At 35.7% G+C, this 24,972-nt stretch overlaps 1 protein-coding gene across 1 annotated transcript in view; it reads right to left on the reverse strand.

The window, feature by feature from the left end:
• The window catches only part of ETNK1 (ethanolamine kinase 1), a 54,720-nt gene that overhangs the window by 21,702 nt on the left and 8,046 nt on the right, over positions 1–24,972 (reverse strand). Inside the window, exons 2-4 of the mRNA XM_012175197.3 lie at positions 18,478–18,737; positions 6,417–6,557; positions 1,574–1,716 (exon numbers count right to left, since the gene is read on the reverse strand). Coding sequence (XP_012030587.1) covers positions 1,574–1,716; positions 6,417–6,557; positions 18,478–18,737 — 544 coding nt within the window. The remainder of the gene's footprint in view (positions 1–1,573; positions 1,717–6,416; positions 6,558–18,477; positions 18,738–24,972) is intronic.

The following is a 24,972-nucleotide window of genomic DNA, read 5'->3' on the forward strand; positions in this document are numbered from 1 at the left end:
ATAAAAATGTGAAAAGTTAAAATTATATTCCAAAGGAAATAAGAGATTCTCTTAATTAACTTGCAGTTAAAAATAAAGCTGAGTGTCCACTTCAAATGTCAGATGAAGGCCCTTACTTGAAATTCCATTATATAATATAATGTGTTATTAGGTCTTGCACTGAATTTAAAAGATAATACATCACTTTAATGAATAACTAATATTCTTGTTTCACAAATGGCATTGAGATTTGGTTACTATTATACAATGTAGTACATATATACTGTAACAATTATAGGTAATAAATGGATAACAGTAAATTAAAGGACACTGTCAAATACTTAATGTTTTAGGGTACACTGGAAGTTTTTAAAAAATATTATTCCATAGACTTCAAGACATTCAAAACAGAGATGTTAGCTCAAAATTTTTTTAGACTCTCTAATCCAGATTAAAATATCAAATACAAAAGGGACTTAAGCCTGTTTTGAAAATATTGGCTTCAGTCTACCATCCTTGACAGTGTTCTTTGTTTTTCAAGTTGAAGTCAGTTATAAATATTACAAGCTTTTGCATTAGAACAGTCTCAACTTATAATTAGATAAGAATGGTCACAAATAGTAATTTGACATAATATGACCACTTAATCAGAATTGTTTGGCTTCAGTATCTTCAAAAAGCACACTTATAATTCAAAATAATCTTCCAACTGTAATATTTATCTTCAAAACTGGTTTCCTACAAAATGCAATAGCTTCAAAGTTTCAGACAGACTTTTTGAATTAACACTAATCTTTCAACCAAAATTGTGTCTTTTAAATTTCAGTGTAGTATATTGAAGGGCATCTACCATTTTAGCAACCAAACCTCAAACCACTTTATCCAATATTATACAATCATGTGTTTCTTAAATATGAAAACATAAGAGAATTTGAATACAGCAAGATAAAAACAATCCCCAAAAACATTTCACCAAAATGTATCACTGTCCTCCTCAAAAACTGTTAAGACAATTTACTAAAGTGTCTTGATTATTACTTCAGTAGATAAAATTTCAGCAACTACAAAATAAAATTTCCTCCATCTGTGGCTTATTTCCTTAGCATCAAAATATCTAACAAGTCAGTAAAATAAACAGGTAATAGGAAACCTGGATACATTTATTTTTAATACTCTATCCACCCCCAACACTCAGAATATTTCTATATTTATAAAACAGTGCAATGTCAGTTGGTTTTTCAATAACCCTCATTACAAGCAGGTGCATTTTCAAACCACGAATTACCAAATATTTACAATTAAATTTATAAACAGTCATGTCATCATTTTTCACTTAAAACTCTAACAGAAACCAAAAACTATTTCTAATAAACCAATTCTAAGAAACATATTTTATACAACTATGCAGAAAATATATATTCCTAATATATCACAGTTACCATGACTTTGTAACCAAAAGAAAACACTTCAGTCTTCATACATGTTTTTAACCCTTACATTTGAATTAAATTTATTGATTGATACCAAGATCAAAGGACTGTTATAAACAGAAGGAAAAAAAAAACTTTACTTACTGCTAAAGTCAGATACCTACCTTGTTTCTCATTGTAGATTATATTCTTACACAACAGGTCATTATGGCAAAGCACAACAGGTGAGCCCAGGTTGGAAAGAATCTTCTTCATCCAAGTCATTTCTTCCTGAAGAATCTGAGAGCTTGGGATATCACTTAAGAACCTTTCAGTTAAAAAAAAAAAAAGTTACATCTTGTTTATATTAATGACAACATGTTTTTTTAAGCTTCCCTAAGCAACTCCGGGAGTTGGTGATGGACAGGGAGGCCTGGCGATTCACAGGGTCGCAAAGAGTTGGAAACGACTGAGCGACTGAACTGAACTGAACTGAAGGAATAAAACCTTTTATTTTTTTTTTGGTCACATACAACTTTTTTCCTTTCAGTTTTAAGATATAATTGACACACACAGCCCTATTGAAGGTGTACAAAATAAAATTTGACTTACCTACATAATGAAATGATTACTACAATAAGGTTAGTTAAGTATCCATCATCTCATACAGACACAAAATAAAAAGAAATATTTTTCTCTTGTAATGAGAACTCATGTTCTTAACAACTTTCATATATAACAATGTAACAATATAACAAAAGTTGTTACAACAATATAACAACTTTCATAAATAACATAGCAATGTTACTTTACCATGTTGTATATTGCATCCCTAGTGCTTATTTATTTTATATCTGGAAGTTTGAACCTTTTGCCTACTTTCATCCAATTCCCCCTTCCCCACACCCCATCTTTGGTAACCACAGATCTGATCTCTTTTTGTCTGAGTGAGTTTGTTTGTTTTTGAAATATAAATGACCTACAATACTGTTACTTCCTGGTGTACGACACAGTAATTTGGTATTTCAATACATAACAAAAAATCTATTTTTAATAAGTTCTTTCTGTTTAAATGTAGACTTCTGAATTAAAACAGGCCAATTATTCTAAGATTGGAATAAAGAAAATCCATTATAAACAACTTTACTATGAATAAAAAGAAACTGAACAAGACACCTAAAATGCAGGGCATAAAAGTAAAAAGTACATCAATACAAAACAGGGCAGGGAAGAATATACATGTCTAACAGCTGACATTTACCAACACTATTCTTCTCAATGTTTTATATTTATCTCCACTCTACAGATGGGGGAAACCAAGACACACAGTTTAATAAAAAAAAGTTTAAGTATTTAAAGTCACAAAGATAACCTATTAAAGAACTAAAACATCTATCTCAAGCTTGGAAGGGTGAATGTCATATAAATTAGTTAAAGTCACATTTGAAAGTCAACAGATATATTTGGGCTTCCAGGTGGCTCAGCAGTAAAGAATCCACCTGCAGTGCAAGAGCTGCAGGAGACTTGGGAAGATCCCCTGGAGGAAGAAATGGCAGCCCTCTCCAGTATTCTTGCCTGGAGAATCCCATGGAGAGAGTAGCCTGGCGGGCTACAGTCTACAGCGCTGCAAAGAGAAACATGACTGAAGTGACTTTGCATGCACGCATGCAGATATTATCTATTGCTGACAAATCAACTCATTATTATATGATAATCATCAACCATATAAACATTATGATACTATCATATGATAACCATATCATAGAATATTCATCTTTACAGAGAATTGCCTCAGTAGTTAGACTGTGAAGGATGAGAGTTTGACAAGAAGGATTGGTGATTATGGCTTTTTATCCTGTACTCTTTTCTGTACTATTTATTGTGCCATATTTGTAATAATAAAAATACAATGGAACAAAAATAGTGTGCTGCCATTAATTCCTCAATAGCACCATCAGGCTTACAAAATTGCTGTTCCTCCTCTTCTTCCCTAAAGCTTCAAGACAAGTTCTCTTCATTCTTTCTCTATACAGTCTCTCAGATTACCCCTTTCATTTTACAATACAATAAACAATCTGTATCAGCGTTTACTTTAATGAATCTGCCTATTCACTGTTCTCCCAACTGCTGCATTCTCTTCTACACATAGCTTCCAACAGAGATCTGTAAAATGGTGTAATTTTTCAAGATTTTATTTTAAAAGTACCGAGTTGAATGGAAATAATAGGACTCAAAGGATTATTAATAATCACAATCATGTACAGACAAAAAGGAATGAAAGGAAATAAGAAAAATATTTTTAATATTAATTATTTTTAATACTTTAGTTGTGTATTTTCTATTGGGGCAAGGATCTTTCGTTATCTACCATAGGGCATCTCCAGATTTATCACTAACCTCAAGAATTTAAAGTAACCTCTGAATAATAAATTTTTAAAATAGCAGCTAACATTTATTTAGCACTTAAATGCACAAGCACTGTTCTAAGATATGTGTATATACTGACTCAATCCTCACAAAATCTCCAAAACGTAAACATCCTACCCTTGTTATTTCCATTTTACAAAAAAGGAAACAGGTAACGTGTCCAGGGTTACACAGCAGAACTGAGATTTGATCCCAGGCAGTCTGGCTCCAGTCTTGTACTCTTAATCCATACAATATCATACTCCCTCTCAACACTGCACCACTGCCAGCTTCATTATTTTAAAGTGACTTTTTTCCTGAAATCTTTCAATAAAATTGTTATTTCAAAGGTGGATTTTTTTTGTTTGTTTTTAATGTGATCATTTTCTGAATATCCAGCACCAAGGACAAACTTTCAGATGTCTGTCTCTCCCAGTTTACAGGGTACAATATCCCTGTCCATTCAGAGTCTGACAAACTGTGTGCAAACAAAGCACACACAGAGTGAGCCAAACTAATCTTTTGAAATAATCAACTTTAATTTTTTCCTAATGAATTATAAAAAATAAAACAAAACAAGGGAAAAAAAATCCATAGGTCCTGCTTACCTCTGTCGTTCTTAAAGACTTCCTGAATACAAAAGTGGAAGTCTTCAGGTACATTTTAGATACAAAGACAAAGTAAGATTTGCAATTTCTCTACTAGTATTAATAGCATTATGTAAAAACATGCTCGGTGTAGTTTCTGAGGCATGTGTCACAGGTTATTTCAGAGGGTCCTAGCAGGACTGTGCTCTCTTTGTTAGGAGCAGTCAAGATGGTAAGTAGGAAGACTGAGCTCACCTGCTCCAGCAGACACATCAAAATTACAACTACCGACAGAGGTACTAATGAGGAGAAAGACTAGAAGACTAGCACAGAAGACTTTTTAAAGGTAGAATGGAGAAGTCACAGTAAGACAAGTAGAAGGGGCAGAGATGCAGTACAGTGAAGACCCACACCCCTGGGTGGGCAACCTACAAATGGGAGTATAATTACAATTGCAGAGGTTCTCCACATGGAGAGACAACAAGCCGCATCTCTGGCTCCCTAGCCCAGGAATCCTACACTGGGAAGGCTGGCTCCTAGAACATTTGGCTTTTTAAGGGCACACTTTCAGGAGAACCAGAGGGCTGTGGGAAACAGACTCCACTCTTAAAGGGCAGATACAATATCCCACATACTCTGGGATCCAGGGCAGAAGCAGTAATCTGAAAGGAGCCTGGGTCACACCCACCTGCTGATCCTCAAGAACCTCCTGATAAGGCAAGAGGCAAATGAAGCTCCCCCTGGGCTCACAGGCACTGGCAGCAGCCATTCTGAGAGCGCATTCTACCAGGAGGACACTGGTCCTGGCAACCACCACTGTGGAATCCTCCCTCTAGCTCAATGGCACCAGGACCCAGCCCCGCTCTAGCTGATAAAGTTTTAGGACACCCTGGGCCCCTACCGCAGCCATCCAGGGATCTTGCCCCACCCACCAGCAAGCTGATACCAGCTTCCAGGACACCCTGGACCCCAAAGCCAGCTGTGCTTGAACCAGCCCTGCCCACTGGAGGTCTGATACCTACTTTGAGGAACCTCAGGGCTGTGCAGCCAGAGACCCTGGGACCTGACTCCACCCAACAGCAGACCAGCTCTAGGCCCAGGAAGCTCCAGGACCTGGGCCCTGTCCACCAGAGGCCCACACTAGACTGAGGATCTATAGCCCCACAACCACTGACCCCAGACCCAGTTCTGCCCACCAGAGAGCCAGCCTGGCCCCCTTAACACTGCTGTACATTATACATGAAAAGTTAAGAGAGTAAAACCTAAGAGTTCTCATCACAAGGAAAAAAAAATTTTTTCTATGTCTTTATTATGAGATGACAGATGGTCACTAAACTTATTGTAGTAATAATTTCATAACATATAGAAATCAAACCATTATGCTGTGTATCTCAAACTTACTCAGTGCTGTGTGTCAATTATATCTCAATAAAACTGGAAGAAAAAAAACTTGTTTAGATTCTAAATTCTGATTTACACATTTATCTTTATAGGAAATGAAATATCTTAGTTACTTTGAACCTGAAGTCCTACAAAATCTGAGACTCCAGTAAAAGAACTTTCAATCTCATTATATGAGATTTTAAAAGTCACAATAAACTAAGACAACCCAAACCTTTTCACACTTCAATGACTACACTGCCCCAATGTAGATCTCTAGGCCCATTCAAAGCAGCCTTCCTTTGGACAGAAAGAATTGCTTTAAAAAGGTCTCTATGGTCAATTCACACTAATATACCCAATAACAGTAACCTTTATATTATGTTTACTGCCAAATAAATGTTCTATATTTGTTTCTCGGCTCCCCACTTCCCCAGTTTTATAGGGACTGATTTTTTTTTTTTTGAGCTGACTGGGGAAGAAAGCAGATTTCTGTAGTGCCTTCTGAGAGTTAAATGAATTATTGCTTATTTTACTTAAATGCAAAGAGATAAACAAAATCAGATTTTACACACCTTACAGTTATCTTCGAAACCCTATATATATATAGCAAAACAATGTAAAACATAATTTCAAATGAAAAAAGTAATTCTACCTTTTATTAATGTCTTCATCTGCAAATCCTGTGGGAATGAGAGAGAAATATTTTCCCATCTTTAGCCACAGGTTAGATTTGGGAATCCAGCCATTGTGTGCATGAATAGCATGGATTTTAGCAAGCTGACGAGCTATTAGCCTGTTTAAAAACAAAACAGCATAAAAAGGAAAGTGTTATGCACCATACAGTTCATATTTACTCAAACTAAAATAATTAGGGTGCTTTTATCATATAACATGATTTCTTTTTACCTTACATAAGATTCAAAATAATATGGCAAGTCAACTCTCACTAGAAAAGGTAAACATTTAAAATATAAGTAGGAAGAAATACCTAAAATTAATATAGCAATTATAGTTCAAAAGGGATTGAGTGGCAGACTATTTTGATTGTACAATGTCGGCAACCAGCAGAAGAATACACAACTATAAATGACTTCAAGGCACACATTAGACATTAATTACCAATACATTTAAATTACACTGAGTCATATTAATTTTGAGCCTTTGAAGTCACTGAAGTTAAAGGGCAAAGAGGACTAAAAGGTAAATGGGCAGATAAAAAGGTTCTATGAGTTAATTTCTGAAGGGGGGTGTTAATAAATTCTCTGAACAAATGTTAGGATTTTATGATGTCAATTAATCTTGATATAATGAAAAAATAATGTGAAGCTGTATTTATGTCCACACTATCTTTTTATCTGTAGAACCTAGTACAGCAAATGCTAATGGAGGAATAAGCATACTACATAGAAATAAGAACTAAATTAATATTCAGTCCATAGAACTGCAGGTAAAAAAGTGACAATAATCTATAAAAAAAGAACTTAAAACTGGCAAATCTTCAACATTACAATCTAATGTAACATCCCTCAAAGTAAAGTCCTAGGTCTTAAAATACAGCACCACCAAGGAATTTCTGAAGTTCTACCTTGCATCTACTGAATCACAAACTCTAGGGGCAGGCCCTAGCACTCTGCATTTTAAACAAGATTTCCAGGTGATTCCAATTCACTGTGTAATTTGAGAAGTACTGACTTAATGTTCCAATTCTGCTTTCGAAGTCACTGAGGTTAAACGGCAAAAGAGACTAAGGCAAAAAGGTAAGTGGGCAGATTAACAGGTTCTGTCACTTAATTTCTATATCTTATGTTAACAAACATTAGCTGGCCTATGTACTAAAATTGATCTTTGGAAACTTAAAGAAAAAAGAAAAAAAAGCCTGGGTATTACCCCAGAAATTAAATGGTTTGGGGTGCAGCCACGGCATCAAGGTGTTTTAAAAGCTTCTCAGATGACGTGAATACGCAAAAATCACTTTAAGCACACAGGGAATCTAGTATTGTAGTTATCGCTCACCAATCTGTGATAAAATAAGTTTTATTATGTTTTCATACTATAGTGAATATTCTTATCTACTTAGTTTTTAATAAGATTCCTGATTTTCCTTTGGAAAAACTTCCATCCCTCTTACTTTTAGTTCATGTGGTTCCTTCAGAGCTGATCTCCATCCTAACCCCCTATCCCAGCTGCACCACTAACTTCAGGAGTGAAGAGATATCAGACTTGCCCAAAGCACTCCATCCTGCAAGCCAGAGTGATTGGTTCAGGGTATTTTACCCAAGCTCAGGCTAAAAGGATTTGATCCGAAAACTTCTACTGAAGCTACTGACTTTGGGTGAAGCCATCAGAAAAAGAGGAACACACCCTCACACACACACACACACACACACACACACACACACACACACACACACTGCGCAAATTGATTAGATAAGTCTGCAACTGCTAGTAATTATAATTGTCACTCTTCAGAAAAGTTTGCCAGAAAAAAAAAGCTAACATACAATAAAATAGACAGCAACACTCCTCATGACAGACACTATTAGAGCCCCTGGATCCACCCATACTTGAATTTAGTATTCTCAGATATAGACACCAACAAATTCCTTCTTCTTTGAGCCAGTCTGAATTTTCATATTATTATCCTCAGTAAGAGTCCTGATGCGGCTCAGAAGTGTTTAGTCATTACTGCAAGTGAGTTCTAGTTTTACTACAAGAAATATTCAATGCTTTGTTTGAAAGAACATAGCATTAAAGAACCAACCAATTGACTAATATTCTTCATCTTCCATTTAGATGATTTAATTCAGCTGATTTTTGATGTTCGACGATCTGAAAAATATTTCACAGTGGGGGTAATGCTTAATGCTTGTAAGAAGTAGCCAATTGTTACTGGTCTGACAGTACTTGAAGCAACAAAATGAGGCTTATGGGACATAGCCCTCACAGATCTGTCTTTGATGCACAATGCTGTAACTGAATTCACTGTTTCCCTATTGATTCTCCCCTGTACCCAGATACAGAAATTGGTCAGTTTCGCTTGTCTTCAGAGCACTACTGGACTTTACTATCGAATTAAAAATGAGTAACAAAGTATTTGTAATGCTGTTCTTTAACCTACCTAAATTTTTAAAGAGAAACCTCCTAATATTGTTACTCTTAAGCTTAAAGATTACATGTAGATCATATCCAGCCAGTTCTTCAGCCTAAAGATGCTGCAAGTGTCATGTCTGACACATTCAATATTTTTCTTCTCATGAGACATTCAATATTTTTCTCCTTCTACTGTTTTCTATTTTGAAAAATAAGTATGATGAGGTTTCACTGTAACTGAGTAATATTTGCTTTTGGCCTTTATTTTGATGATTAAGTTATGATTCTACCTATGGATGTTCAAGTTATTTAAAAGGAGAGGCAAAAGGTATCTTATCTGAGAATATCTTTTGCCTTTAAGGCACTGCATTCTTGTCTAAAATGGAAAACTTTGCTAATTTGAGAATAAAACTAAATATGCAACCATGTGAAGAATAAATCGTATTTTGATTTAAAAAAAAAAGAATCCTAATGCATTACCAAAACATTAAAATCCATGATCTTTTTAGGTATGTGCGTTTTGGTTCATACCTCTCAAATTACCAAATAATCATTTTTTATAAATAATTATTGCTTGAATGACTTTAAGACCACATATTCTATAAGAATACAGAATAAAAAAATCTATTTTTATTATCAATCTCTCATACAGTATTTGCATTAAAAAGCTAGACCCCCTAAAAGTGCTATAAATAAACATATAGCACTTTAAGCACTAAGAAACTTCATTAAAAAGACCAAGTGATAATTAAAGTGCAAATAAGCACACATATATATTTATATACACGTGCACACAGGTATATGTACACATAAACTGGTTTTAAACTTTAAGCGAGGGAGTTGGGACAAGAGGTCTGAAGAAAAGTAATCCATGTTACACAAAACTCAAGGAGAAATCTATATCAACAGAACATTATGACCTAAAACTGTTTACCCAACAAATGAGACCAATGATTTCGGAGAAGGGTCACGTATTAGAATAGATACTTAAATTTTTATTTGCTGTTTTAAAAATAAATAATAATGTCATTTTTCATTGTTTTACCCCAGAGTTTATATGAGACTGATTTGAAAACCAAAAAATGCAGTTTCAGAAGTTCTCCAAATATAAGTTATTCAGCTACGAGTGACTGAAATGACAATTCTACGGTAAATAGAATGGTCATAACTCCAAAGGGCTCTTACATGTTAACAGAATGTGTTGAATAGCTGCTATGAGAAAAAGCACCTACTAATTTGAGAATCTTGACTTTTTGGGCAGAAAGATGGCTAACTAGAGCTGGGCCAGGATTTGAACTGATTATGTGATGCAAAGGCCACGGTCTTTCCACCACAGTATACTGCAATAACACTGCACAGAATTAGCAAATCACTGCATTTCTGAGTCTCTGGCTTCTAACAAGGAAAGCCAAATTACTCATGTAATCTTAAAATCTCTCCTTCATATCTAAGAAGGGATTTCTGTAAATAAAAGAAAAAATTTATATAAACATCCACTCAGTTTAGAGATTTAAGTTCAATAATGACAATAGGAATTTCACATTTTTATTCATATACAAGGCTCCTGTAAACTAACTTCCCATCTCATATCAATTTCCTACTAGTCATAATAGAAATATTAAATATACATGATCTATGGACTAAAAGAGGCAAAGTTTTCCAAATGATACTGATTTTTATCAAAAATCAGCAACTATTTTCATCTTTGAGTAAATTTCTGAAATTACAAGTGAAATTATAAAAATTATTTTATGTGAAATTTTAAAAATACTGTTAGATAATGAGATACATATCTACCCAAATGGAAAACAAACTATTAATTACCAACATACAAGAGCAAAATTAGTATTTTCAAAAAAAGCTATATCAAAACTTAAGAGCTAATGATTAGTATCTTCTAAAGCAAATTATAGATATCTTTGTCCTTTCTAAAGGTGCACTGTCAAAATAGTATTTGATTATATAAGGGACGATGTTAATATTAAATGATAACATCGTGCTTATATAACAGGTAAAAATATATTCAGAATATTATTTAAATGTTTTATAGCATTTTCCTATGTAATTTTTTTAAAATAGCACCAAATAATAATACTATAGTTGAGATTGCTTTATTAATACTACTGATCAATACCATCACTAGGTTATCCTACAAGAGGCAAACACCATGCCTTATTCTTCTCTCTTAGCATTCAGCACTAAAAGGAGGTACTTAATAGATACTTGATGAATAAGAATCATCATCTTGGTAACAGATTCAGGGTACATTTAGAAACTTACCACAGGATTCTACCACTATTGGAGTTATCCTCAGGTGGATTAAAATCTATCCTGGATTTTTTTTTAATCTCATATAATAACAGTTGTGCCGAAATTAACGCAGAGCTACAGAAAGACAAAGTGACCATCCATTTGAAACACTGCCTGTTCTTTGACAAGACGTAACTTGTATAATAAGTCTTTTTTTTTTTCCCTCAAAATTTAGAATTCAAGCTAATTTCTACAGGTCTTAGAACTACTGGTCTATCGTCTCTGTAGCAAAATTAACAAGGAAAGGAAGAAAATCTATTATACAAAAATCCTCATAGAAATAACAAACATAGTTGAACTGCAAGCACAGCAACTACATACTTAAAAACCAGGCTTTGCTAAGAGGTTTTAAAAATTAAATAAGTCCTATTTACAAGTTCCATACTCATCCGAAATTTTTAATAAATTGGGTCTTGAAAAAAAAACCAACGTGCAATTTGTGAAGGATGGCTTTGTTAGGAAAATTTATGGTTCTTCACTTGTAACTGAATTCAACACATTTGCAGAACACAACATCAACACATAAAATATGCCGCAAATCTACATTATCAATGAACAGCATTCTTCTCAAAAAGGAGATTAAGCAAAACAACTCCATTTACAATAGCATCAAAAAGAATAAAATGCTTAAAAATAAATTTATCCAAGAAGGCAAAAAAAGTTCTATACAAAACATTGCTGAAAAAAATTAACTACAGAATTAAATGGAAAGATATCCCCTGTTTGTGGACTAGAAGACTTAAAATTGCTATAATGTCAATACTAGCCAAAGTGATTTATAAATTCAATACTATCCCTACCAAAATCCTAATAGAATTTTTTACATTAAACAGAAAAAAAAAAAAAAAACAACCCTAAAATTCAAATGTAATTTTAAGGAATCCCAGACAGATTAAAAACAAGTTAAAGAAAAAAAAATAAAGTTAGAGGTCTCACATTTCCTGATTTCAATACTTATTACAAAGCTACAGTTATCAAAACAGAGTGGTACTGGCATATCACCAGACACACAGAGCAACGGAATAGAGCCCAAAACGAAACCCCCCAGTTTATGAGCAAATGATTTTCAATAAGGATGCCAAGACTATTCAATGGCAGAGGACAGTTTTCTCAACAGATGGTGGTAGAAAAACAGAATATCCACATGTAAAAGACAGAAATTCCTTAATCCTTTCCTTAAATCATACATAAAAATTAACCTGAAGTGGATCAAAAAAATAAATGTAAGAGCTAAAACTATAGAACTTTTAGAAGAAAATACAAGGGAAAAGCTTCATGACGCTGGACTTGCTAACAATTTCCTGGATATGACACCAATAGCACAGATGACAAAAGTAAAAACAAACGAACTGGCCTACATACATCAATTTTTTTTTCCCCCAGACGGGCAGGTGGCAGGTTAAGTAAGCAAGAGAACTTACATATAAGGCTTGTCTTGGGTAGCTGCAGGAGAAATACATCTACCTGCCTGCCAGAATCATAGACGTTTATACAGAAGTCTTAACGGAGTTCAGTAATGTATGCCATCCAGACAGTCTCAACAACACCCCATTCTCTCAAGGCTCTAGCCTCGAAAATAGCTTCCACTGGGGGAACAGTGAGCAGAGGACACATTCCAAGGGCAGGGGAGGGGGTGCTGCTGCTAAGTCACTTCAGTCGTGCCTGACTCTGTGCGACCCCATAGACGGCAGCCCACCAGGCTCCCCCGTCCCTGGGATTCTCCAGGCAAGAACACTGGAGTGGGTTGCCATTTCCTTCTCCAATGCATGAAAGTGAAGAGTGAAAGTGAAGTCGCTCAGTCATGTCTGACTCTTCACGACCCCATGGACTGCAGCCCACCACGCTCCTCCGTCCATGGGATTTTCCAGGCAAGAGTACTGGAGTGGGGTGCCATCGCCTTCTCCAGGGAGGGGGTGAGGAACCTCCTACTGTGTGAGTACAGCCCAGGGGGTCAACTGGTGGTCACATCCCCTTGATGACCTCTTCCAACAATTGCAGAGGTTGTTAGTGATCAACAAAACAATCCACGTACATCCAAATTTAAAACTGTGCATTAAAGGGCAAAATCAACAGAGTGAAAAGGCAGCCCATAGAATTAAATAAAGTATTTTTAAGTCATATATATGATATGGGGTTAATATTCAGATTATCTAAGTACTCTTACATCTCGACAACAAAAAATAATCCAATTAGAAAACTGGAAGAGGACCTGAATTGACATTTCCCCCAAGAAGATACACAAATGGCCAACAGGCATAAGAAAAGATGCTAAATGTGACTAATTTTTAGGGAAATAGAGATCAGAATCACAATGAGATACCATCTCCTTATAATTGGGATGGCTACTATCAAAATAATAATAATATGTCAGCAAGGACTTGGAAAAACTGGACCCTGTGCACTGCTGGTGAGAATGGAAATTGGTATAGGTGCTATGGAAAACAGTATAGCAGTTTCAAAAAAAATTAAAAATAGAATGACTGTATGATCAAGCAATTCTGATAATATATCCTAAAGAACTGAAAACAGGGTCTAAAAAAGCGTTTGCTCACCCACATTCGTAAGAACATTATACATAACAGCAAAAAAAGTAGTAATTACCCAATGCTCATCCATGAATTAGTGAGTAAACAAAACATAGCCTACACATACAATGGAATATTATTCAGCCTTTAAAACAAGGAAGGAAACTCTGATACATGCTACAACATGGATGAAGACATTAAGCTAAGTGAAATAAGCCAGTCACAAAAAGACAGAAGTAACACTAATATAAGGTATCCAGAGCAGTCAAATTCATACAGACAAAAAGTAGTATGGCTGCCAAGGGGGCAGTAGGGGAGAATGGGAAGTTGCTGCCTTTGTATATAAAATTTTAGTTTTGCCAGACAAAAAGAACTGTGGAGACTGTTTGCAAAACAATGTGAATGTACTTAACACTATGCAACTGCATACTTCAAAATTAAGATGGCAAATTATGTTACATGTATTTTATTACAATTTAAAATAAAAATGTTAAATAATATAAATGGTCATAAAAAAGAATACAGTTCTTACAAAGACTTGATTAGAACTCAATTATTTTCTATTGGCTAATTTTATATACAAAAAGAAAAACAATTAGGTAATAAAAAATTAAGATTTCTTATTTTCACTATGAGAGATGGTCCTTCTTCTATGTAGTCTCAATAAGATAAGGTTTTATTGCACTAACATCAAGGCAAATGCTACTTTAAATTCCATACTCAATAAACCCAAATGTTTGAAAACCTCAAGGCTGCAGAGAATTTCTTCAAATACCTACTAATACTCACTAGTTGCTCCTTTCTTGGAAGCTTTTTAAAAACTGTAACAATAACAGGCATTTTTTGAAATTGAAAAAACAGATCCCCAATCCTACCTTCCCAACAGAATTTATTTTTTAAAAACTCCTTTCAGTTTTTTACATAAACAAATTACTGATTGTAGCCACAGTTTAACTAGTAAGCTGATTTTTTCTTAGTCCTACATCAGACATTTTGTATGTTTTAGACAACATTCAATACTAACATAACATTTATTTGTGCTAATGTACCTTTGTTATATTCAAATATGAGTTGTTATCTTTTATGACTTACTATATATTGCCCTACGGATTTCCAAAAGAGAATATTACCAATTCTATTTGCAACCCATAGTTTACCATTTTCACTACAATATGCTCAGCACTGGAAGTTGGTATTTTTTAGTTATGTTTATTGATAAATGTGCAATAACTCATTTTAAACTGCACTTCTCCCTGTATGTCTGATGCTGAGTGGTTTTAATTACACTTCAGCCAGTATTCCCAGCAAGAGGTAAATTTTAGAGAAATACCAGGTAAGAAAATTCCTAAACACTTTAGAATTTAAAAAATAATAATAATAATTAAAGATTTCTGCAATATTTGACTACTATAGAGAAATTCAAATAAAAAAGGTCATGATAAACTTGCATAGGCTGAGTTACTAGTTGAGTATTAGCATGATGTCATCCCCCTCAGACTCCTCCATGTTCTGCATCACCTTTAAGGTCCAATTCAAATATCATCTTAGTTAAACACTGCTTATTTCCCAACTATGCCACAGTAAATTAGTTGTACTTTTTTAAAAACCTTTTCTACTCCTCTGTGTATACTATTTAGCTTATTTTTCCCCCCAAGGCTATTGTCTATCACAGACTGTATTACTAGTAGAGCAGCTGACTAAATTACTTTTCCTCCCCTAGGTTAGATTAAATATAAATATATTCCAGTGCCCGGTATATCCAAAGTAGATTCTCTTTATTATAATCATAATACAGGCAAGTAGATACGTCTGGAGAAGTCAAAGCAAGGGAATACTGTGGACTTTGATCTATGGCTCAAGACCCTTTCAGGAAAAGGTTTGTTGAGATTAAAACTATTTTCATCAAGTGTTATTTACCTTTTTTGTTCTTTTCTAAATGGGTGTAGAGAACAATATTGAAAAGTTACATGAAATGGTCTGATGTTGTCATCATGTTGACTGACAGCTAAAAGAATATGCACTTTGGTAATCTTCCATTCTAAAAACTTTGTTTTAATTTCTAACATAGTTCAGTCCAGTTCAGTCACTCAGTCGTGTCCGACTCTTTGCGACCTCATGAACCATAGCACGCCAGGCCTCCCAGTCCATCACCAAATCCTGCAGTCCACCCAAACCCATGTCCATTGAACTGCCACCCAACCATCTCATCCTCTGTTGTCCCCTTCTCCTGCCCTCAAACTTTCCCAGCATCAGAGTCTTTTCAAAAGAGTCAGCTCTTTGCATCAGGTAGCCAAAGTATTCGAGTTTCAGCTTCAGCATCAGTCCTTCCAGTGAACACCCAGGACTGATCTCCTTTAGAATGGACTGGTTAGATCTCCTTGCAGTCCAAGGGACTCTCAAGAGTCTTCTCCAACACCACAGTTCAAAAGCATCAAGTCTTCTGTGCTCAGCTTGCTTTATAGTCCAAGTATCACATCCACACATGACCACTGGAAAAGCCATAGCCTTGACTAGATGGACCTTTGTTGGCAAAGTAATGCCTCTGCTTTTTAATATGTTGTCTAGGTTGGTCATAACTTTCCTTCCAAGGAGTAAGCATCTTTTAATTTCATGGCTGCAATCACCATCTGTAGTGATTTTGGAGCCCCCAAAAGTAAAGTCAGCCATTGTTACCACTGTTTCCCCATCTATTTGCCATGAAGTGATGGGACGGATGCCATGATCTTGGTTTTCTGAATGTTGAGCTTTAAACCAACTTTTTCACTCTCCTCTTTCACTTTCATCAAGAGGCTCTTTAGTTCTTCTTCACTTTCTGCCATAAGGGTGGTGTTATCTGCATATCTGAGATTACTGATATTTCTCCCAGCAATCTTGATTCCAGCTTGTGCTTCCTCCAGCCCAGCGTTTCTCATGATGTACTCTGCATGTAAGTTAAATAAGCAGGGCGACAATATACAGCCTTGACGTACTCCTTTTTCTATTTGGAACCAGTCTGTTGTTCCATGTCCAGTTCTAACTGTTGCTTCCTGACCTGCATACAGGTCATACCTGCCTCTCAGGAGGCAGGTCAGGTGGTCTGGTATTCCCATCTCCTGAAGAACTTTCCACAGATCCACAGAGTCAAAGACTTTGGTGTAATAAATAAAATAGACATAGATGTTTTTCTGGAATTCTCTTGCTTTTTCAATGATCCAACGAATGTTGGCAATTTGATCTCTGGTTCCTGTGCCTTTTCTAAAACCAACTTGAACATCTGGAAGTTCACGGTTCACATATTGCTGAAGCCTGGCTTGGAGAATTTTGAGCATTACTTTACTAGCATGTGAGATGAGTCCAATTATGCAGTAGTTTGAGCATTCCTTGGCATTACCCTTGGGATTGCAATGAAAACTGACCTTTTCCAGTCCTGTGGCCACTGCAGAGTTATCCAAATTTGTTGACATATTGAGTGCAGCACTTACACAGCATCATCTTTCAGGATTTAAAATAGCTCAACTGGAATTCCATCACCTCTGCTAGCTTTGTTCATAGTGATACTTCCTAAGGCCCACTTGACTTCACATTCCAGGATGTCCGGCTCTAGGTGAGTGTGAGTGATCACACCATCGTGATTACCTGGGTCATGAAGATCTTTTTTGTACAGTTCTCCTGTGTATTCCTGCCACTTCTTAATATCTTCTGCTTCTGTTAGATCCATACCATTTCTGTCCTTTATCGAGCCCATCTTTGCATGAAATGCTCCCTTGGTATGTCTAATTTTCTTGAAGAGATCTCTAATCTTTCCCATTCTGTTGTTTTCCTCTATTTCTTTGCATTGATCACTGAGGAAGGCTTTCTTATCTCTCCTTGCTATTCTTTGGAACTCTACATTCAGATGCTTATATCGTCTTTCCTCTTCTCCTTTGCTTTTTGCTTGCCTTCTTTTCACAGCTATTTGTAAGGCCTCCTTAGACAGCCATTTTGCTTTACTGCATTTGTTTTTCTTGGGGATGGTCTTGATTCCTGTCTCCTGTACAATGTCATGAACCACCATCCATAGTTCATCAGGCACTATGTCTATCAGATCTAGTCCCTTAAATCTGTTTCTCACTTCCACTGTATAGTCATAAGGGATTTGATTTAGGTCATACCTGAATGGTCTAACATAGTAAATATTGATAAATATAATTCACAATAACAAAAACTCTTTAGGTCCTCAGTAAACTTTAAAAGTTGTAAAACAGTCTTGGGACCAAACTGTTTGAGAAGTTTAGATCTAAACTGTAAATGAACTTGCAGTTTTCAAATCAAGCCCATTTATTACAGTTTTCAAGAGCAGAAAAGAAAATTTTATCAATTTTATATTTTTAGAGCATTTCCTTATAAAAATACAATACACTGAATTAAATACTAGAAGTTTAAAGAGTAACAAAGAAGTGTTAACAGTATTAAAAGGATCTTAGTGAGCAATAACTCTGAAACTATGAGCAACTGAGTGACAAAGCTTAATAAGAAATGTGTTATGATTTGATTCAAGCACTATTTTAAAAAAATCAAGGCAAAACTTTGACCTTCTATAGCAAGCTAATCTAAAACCTCACACTCTTATTTCTTTTGCAGAGTTAACTATCAGAATTCAGATAAAAAGGAATGCTTTTTCTTTAGCAAAAACAAAACAAAATCCGAACAAGAGAAAGTTGCTAAATTAACCAAATAGTTGCTTAAAGAAAGAAAAGGCAGTTTCAAAAAACATTTCCTTAGTGCACTTAAGTTTTCAAAAGGATAAATTACTTAGGAAAAGAAATGTACCTGAAAATGGCAGGGTTGCAGACATGCTTTGGATCCAACGCTTCTCCCTGTATAAATTCATAGCACAGTCCATTATTGAAGGTACAGTAGAGCTGTGGTGCACAGCCATGAGCCTGCAACACTCGGAAACTCTTCACTTCCTCATCACGGTCGACTAACAGCTCAGTCTTATTGCCATAAATTCGCACCAGGACGACATCCTCCATTGTATTACCCACATAACAGCCAATAAGTTTATTTGTGATTCCATCAGTGAAAAGCTGCCCCCAAAAAAAGAAAAAAAAAAGGAAAAACAATTATTCACTTTTAAGGAAGGATTAGGAGATAATTTGAAAAACATTAAATACTAATTGAAAGAAAATGTCTACTTAATTTTTGAATATAATTTTGCCTAACATGTCTATAACTTTAATTCTAGATGTAGACAAACTGGAATGCTGCTGTTTAATATGTTGTGTGGTACAACACACACATTCTTTCTCTCTCCTATGTCTAACAGATTGGAAAATCTCTGAAGATAGGGAAAGTGGCTTTCTTGCTAGCGTAATATATGATATAAAAAAGTCTTCAATAATGTTCACAAGTTTAAAATTACAAACATAATGTACCATAATTTTTATTATGGTAAATCTCCAATTTATAAAAAACTTAATTTTAAATGCTATTTTCAAAGATTACTTAACATAATATACACTATAAATTCTTCTAAGTATTCAGGTTATAATAATTTAAACTTGAATGCTACAGCTAAACAAGCAGCAGCAGCACAATCTTAATTAGATGAAGATAGAGAAGTAACTAGAGATTTCACAGATATTTTCTAAAAGGGAGGTCGGGGACTTTCCAAGATTTTTTTTTTTTGCTGCACCGTGAGGCATGAGGGATCTTAGTTCCCCAACCAGGGACTGAACCCATGCGCCCTGCCATGGAAGGGCAAAGTCTTAACCAACAGACCACTAGGGAAGTCCCCTCAGGAGTTTTAAAGTCCTTTTTCAGATTTGAGTATAATATTATATTAAAAAGCAAACAGATGATTAGCAATATTAGTTCTCTAAGTCTATTCAAAAACTGCAACTTTTGTCTTCCTCTACATTAATTTGACACTCAGTTCAGTTCAGTTGCTCAGTCGTGTCTGACTCTCTGCAACCCCATGGACTATAGCACACCAGGCTTCCCTGTCCATCACCAACTCCTGCAGCTTGCTCAAACTCATGTCGATCGAGTCAGTGATGCCATCCAACCATCTTACCCTCTGTCATCCCCTTCTCCTAAAATTGACACTAAAACTTTCTATTTACCCAATTATAACTCAGAGCTTTTGGAGGCTCTCGGGTGGAATAAAGGAATAAAAGTGAAAGCAAGTGTTAAGGACATTTTTCCCAAGACAACTGGGAAAGAACAAGAATAATGAACAAAGGATAAGTTTTAAATGTATACACATTCAACTAATGCCTGAGAAAGAAGGTAATCATTTTTATTTTGATAAGACTGTTGTAATGATAAATGATACCTGAAAAGGCTTAAAGATCTTCAGGTGAAATCTGAAAGAAGTATTTACTTATCCTTATTCACCTAATGTAGGTAAATTTAATGAGCTAATGTGAAAAGATTTATTTTGAATATCTATGTTTTGAGGGTATGCAGAGACATACAAACTGCTTTCCACCTAGATTTCAAAAAGCTGGTAGGTAGGGAAATAATGACAAGAAGCATATGCCCTTATACTAAATTCCAATCATCATTTTCTTAAAAACTATGTTGCAAGTTTGTTAAAACTATCAACTGGCACCCTACCCCAGTACTCTTGCCTGGAAAATCCCATGGATGGAGGAGCCTGGTGGGCTGCAGTCCATGGGGTCGCTAAGAGTCGGACACCACTGAGCGACTTCACTTTCACTTTTCACTTTCATGCATTGGAGAAGGAAATGGCAACCCACTCCAGTGTTCTTGCCTGGAGAATCCCAGGGATGGGGGAGCCCGGTGGGCTGCCTTCTATGGGGTCGCACAGAGTTGGACACAACTGAAGCAACTTAGCAGCAGCACACATATTACTCTGTAACTCCTCCAAATATCATATAGAAATAAAATATTTCAATTATTGAAATAATTAATGTTCTGAAATGCTTATGATGAATGACACTCCACACTTCTCAAAAGCCAGGAGTAAACTCTATGTTTTCCACATCCTCCCAACAAATACTTAGTAAGGACTTAAATACTGGCTTCCCTGGTGGCTCAAGCTTCTGCCTGCAATGCGGGAGACCTGGGTTCGATCCCTGGGTCGGGAAGATCCCCTGGAGAAGGAAACGGCAACCCACTCCAGTATTCTCTCCTGGAAAATCCCATGGATGGAGGAGCCTGGCAGGCTACAGTCCACGGGGTCGCAAAGAGTCGGACATGACTGAGCAACTTCACTTTCACTTTAAATACTAGCTTGTCTTATCGATCTGCTACTGCTAAGTTGCTTCAGTCGTGTCCGACTCTGTGTGACCCCATAGATGGCAGCCCACCAGATTGCCCCGTCCCTAGGATTCTCCAGGCAAGAACACTGGAGTGGGTTGCCATTTCCTTCTCCAATGCATGAAAGTGAAAAGTGAAAGTGAAGTCACTCAGTGGTGTCCAACCCTTAGCGACCCCATGGACTGCAGCCTACCAGGCTCCTCCGTCCATGGGATTTTCCAGGCAAGAGTACTGGAGTGGGGTGCCATATTTATTCTTTCACTCTTGCCTATAATAAATTTCTTTAATTGTGCATGCTATATTGTATATTTATGTGTACACACAGAAATACACATTTAAGATGTACGCACTTAAAAGGGCTAGAAGTGGATAACATTACGGATAAGATTATTGAACAATATACACACATTTAGAAGGATGACATTGAGTCACAACTCCAATGACACTAACCCTAACATACTCTACTATACAAAATAGCTACAAATTTACAATAAAATGATAGTCACAATAAATTCCTGGGGCAAAAAAATATTACTTCATTTATAAGAGTATTTTGCTTCCCTGATGGCTCAGCTGGTAAAGAATCCACCTGCAATGTGGGAGCCCTGGGTTCAATCCTTGGGTTGGGAAGATTCCCTGGAGAAAGGAACGGCTACCCACTCCAATATTCTGGCCTGGAGAATTCCATGAACTGTACAGACACAACTAAGCGACTTTTACTTCACTTCTTAAGAGTATTTTATGTAAAGTATCACTTAATTTATATTTATGTATAAATAAGGATAGAAATGTCTACAAAAATATCCAACACAAATATTAGGTAGTTTAAATCCTGTCTCTTGTTTCCCTGTTTTAAACTTTTTTCTTTTGGATTATGCGTGTTTTCTTTTTTTTTTTTCTTCCACAATCAATCCAGTTTAAATGTGAAAAAGTTAAATTAGTGAGAAAAACAAAAGGAGCCCAATAGCTAGGAACAGACCCAGTACATACAGCAAGGCCTTGAGATTCAGTTGAACATAAGTAATTTCACAGAACATCGGTATCAGATGAGACCACTCTGTGACCATAATGCATCAAGACAAAAACAAAGCCACTCTGTAATCATGTGTGAACACATATAAAACTATGAATTTTTTCCAAACCACAGAAATCACCAAACATCCCCCTGCTCTGGCTAATATGAGGAAATGCTGTTCCTTTTCTAGTCACAGTTCTGACCCTGCTTCATTCCTCCAGTCCTCTAGGTAAGGTAAGTTACCCACAGTTACAGACTTGCCCCACTTTCTTTCTGACAGCACCCAATCCACAGGAAAGCCTTGCTTCCCTGAAAGTGAAAGTCACTCAGTCATGTCCAACTCTTTGCGACCCCATGGACCATATAGTCCATGGAATTCTCCAGGCCAGAATACTGGAGTGAGTAGCCTTTCCCTTCTCCAGGGGATCTTCCCAACCCAGGGATTGAACCCAGGTATCCTAGGTTGCAGGTGGATTCTTTACCAGCTAAGCCACAAGGAAAGTCCAAGAATACTGGAGTGGGTAGCCTATCCCTTCTCCAGGGGATCTTCCCAACCCAGGAATCAAACAAGGGTCTCCTGCATTGCAGGTGGATTCTTTACCAACTGAGCTATCAGGGAAGCTTCCTTGACCCCTCTCCTAAATTTTTATGCTAAGTCCTTTCTAACACCCACATAGCAAGAGCCCCACCATTACTCATGGAATAAGTCTTCCTCGAGTGCAAGGAGTAATAAATCTAATTTGTTCAGCTATTCAAATGACCTCTTGATGGAGATTTCTGGCTTTAAAGATGTATGGATGATGCTTTTTCACTCTTGGATGGTTCCTACCTCATGCATAAATCAACAATTAATTCAAGGTACTTCAGCTTTCCAAAACAGACAAAAATATACTAGGTATATGCTAGGTATGAGCACTATATCAGATATATACTAGAAATGTAAAATTCCACCTCATTGGAGGGGGTACAAAAACAATAGAAATCTCATGGAGCTCCTTTTCACAGGGTTTATCCTACACTGTTTGTCAAGTATTTAAGATAGTACTAGTTCAGAGAATGAGATTGGAGCAAGACTGCTCTACTTGACTGTAAATTCTAGATGTGTCAGTCTATAAGTTGAGTAATCTTGAGCAAGTCACTTAACTTGTATCTGCTTTATTCATCTCATGTTTAATATAAGCAATTAGAATCTACTTTATAGTTTTAGTTTTTGTTTTTTAATTAATATGTTTTTATGAGAATTAATAGCTTCTCTTGTGGCTCAGCTGATAAAGAATCCGCCTGCAATACGGGTTCAATCCCTGGGTTGGGACGATCCCCTGGAGAAGGAAAAGGCTTCCCACTCCAGTATTCTAGCCTGGAAAATTCCATGGACTGTATAGTCCATGGGATCGCAAAGAGTTGGACACGACTGAACAACTTTCACTCATGAGAATTAATGACTTAACATATACAAAAGCACACACAACAGTTTCTGACACAAACTAAGCTCTTATCAAGTATGCAGATAACCACATATTTAAATTTCAACACAAGACAGCAAAATGATTCATAATGAGATCATAAAAGTTAATAATTATGACAACATCTATGTTACAGATTAGCCCCTAGACTCTATGCTGCTGTACTGCCCAAACCTGTACAGGTTGCCATTTGAAGTAACACAGAAAACCTGTTGGTGAAAAGAAATTACAGTTTAATGACACCTTAGAAGTTAAAGTGACTATCAATGAACCTGAAGACCTTCTTGAGACCCCCAAAACATAATCCAATGCCTCCTTTCAGTGCGTGACACTATCTTGCAATGACAAACTCTTTATCTTAGCTACCACGAAATTTCTTTAGTCCCTAAGACGATTAAGAAATCAAGCAGAGTTCTGATATTTATTTATGGTTTAAAATGACCAATTAATACTAAATTCAAATGAATAAGCTTCCACAGGCCAAGATAATGAAAAAGACAAGTTTCAATTATTCTTTAAGATAATGACTACTACACAAGACCAGAAATTTAGAAAGATGGAATTAATTTGTGTCAGTTCACTGTTTTGTAGAAGAAACTATTGTGATTCCACCATCTTCCAAAATGACAGAATTAAAAGCAATGTAAAAAGAAAACAAAATACCATTTTCATGGATCTAACTGGCAAAAAATTTTTTAATTTAATATCAGAGATTGGAGAAGATATACAGAAAAAGATACTTTACAATACTTTTTGAGGAATAAAAAATTACATAAAGTGAGAAATACCATGACAGTTTTATGTCAACTTGGATTGGCTATAATGCCCAGTCATTCAATCAAACATTAATTTAGATGCAGCTCTGTAGGTATTTCGCAGACTTATTAACCAGATAACTTCAAGTAAAAGATTAATCCCCATAAGTCAGCCTCATTCGATCAGGTGACGGGCTGTTAAAGCAAAACTTAGGTTTTCCTGAAGATACTCTGCCTTAAGGCTACAGCATCAATTCCTGTCTTAAGAGTTTACAGCTTACCAGACAATGCCATACAAATTTCAGATTTACCAACCTCTACAACTGTGTGAGCCAGTTCCTTGAAGTAGATTTTATATATACACACACACACACACACACACACACATATATGTGTGTGTATGTTTTTTTTCTTTAAATTTCACTAAGAATTTATGGATATACTTAAAGAAGTTACCCAAAATATATGCATAAAAGTAGTTCACTGCAATACTGATTTTAATATCTAAAAAATAAAAACAAAATTTAAAAAAAGATTACATACACTGACATAGAGATATTGAAGATATATTATTTTAAAAGCACCATATGGAATAATTTAATTATATTTTATAAATGAAGGTAGATAATGTATGCTGGTAAATCCATACATAAATTATTTATGCTGGTAAATAGTCTGACAATTTTACATAAGTCAAAAAAAACTGTTCACAAAATTATCTTTGAGGAGAAGGACTTAGTGTTGAGGGATTTAAGTTTTTTACTTTCCATTTTATAGCCTTATTTATGTTTTAAATATTTTA

The sequence above is a fragment of the Ovis aries genome, chromosome 3, assembly GCF_016772045.2.
Source record: "Ovis aries strain OAR_USU_Benz2616 breed Rambouillet chromosome 3, ARS-UI_Ramb_v3.0, whole genome shotgun sequence".
Lineage (NCBI taxonomy): Eukaryota > Metazoa > Chordata > Mammalia > Artiodactyla > Bovidae > Ovis > Ovis aries.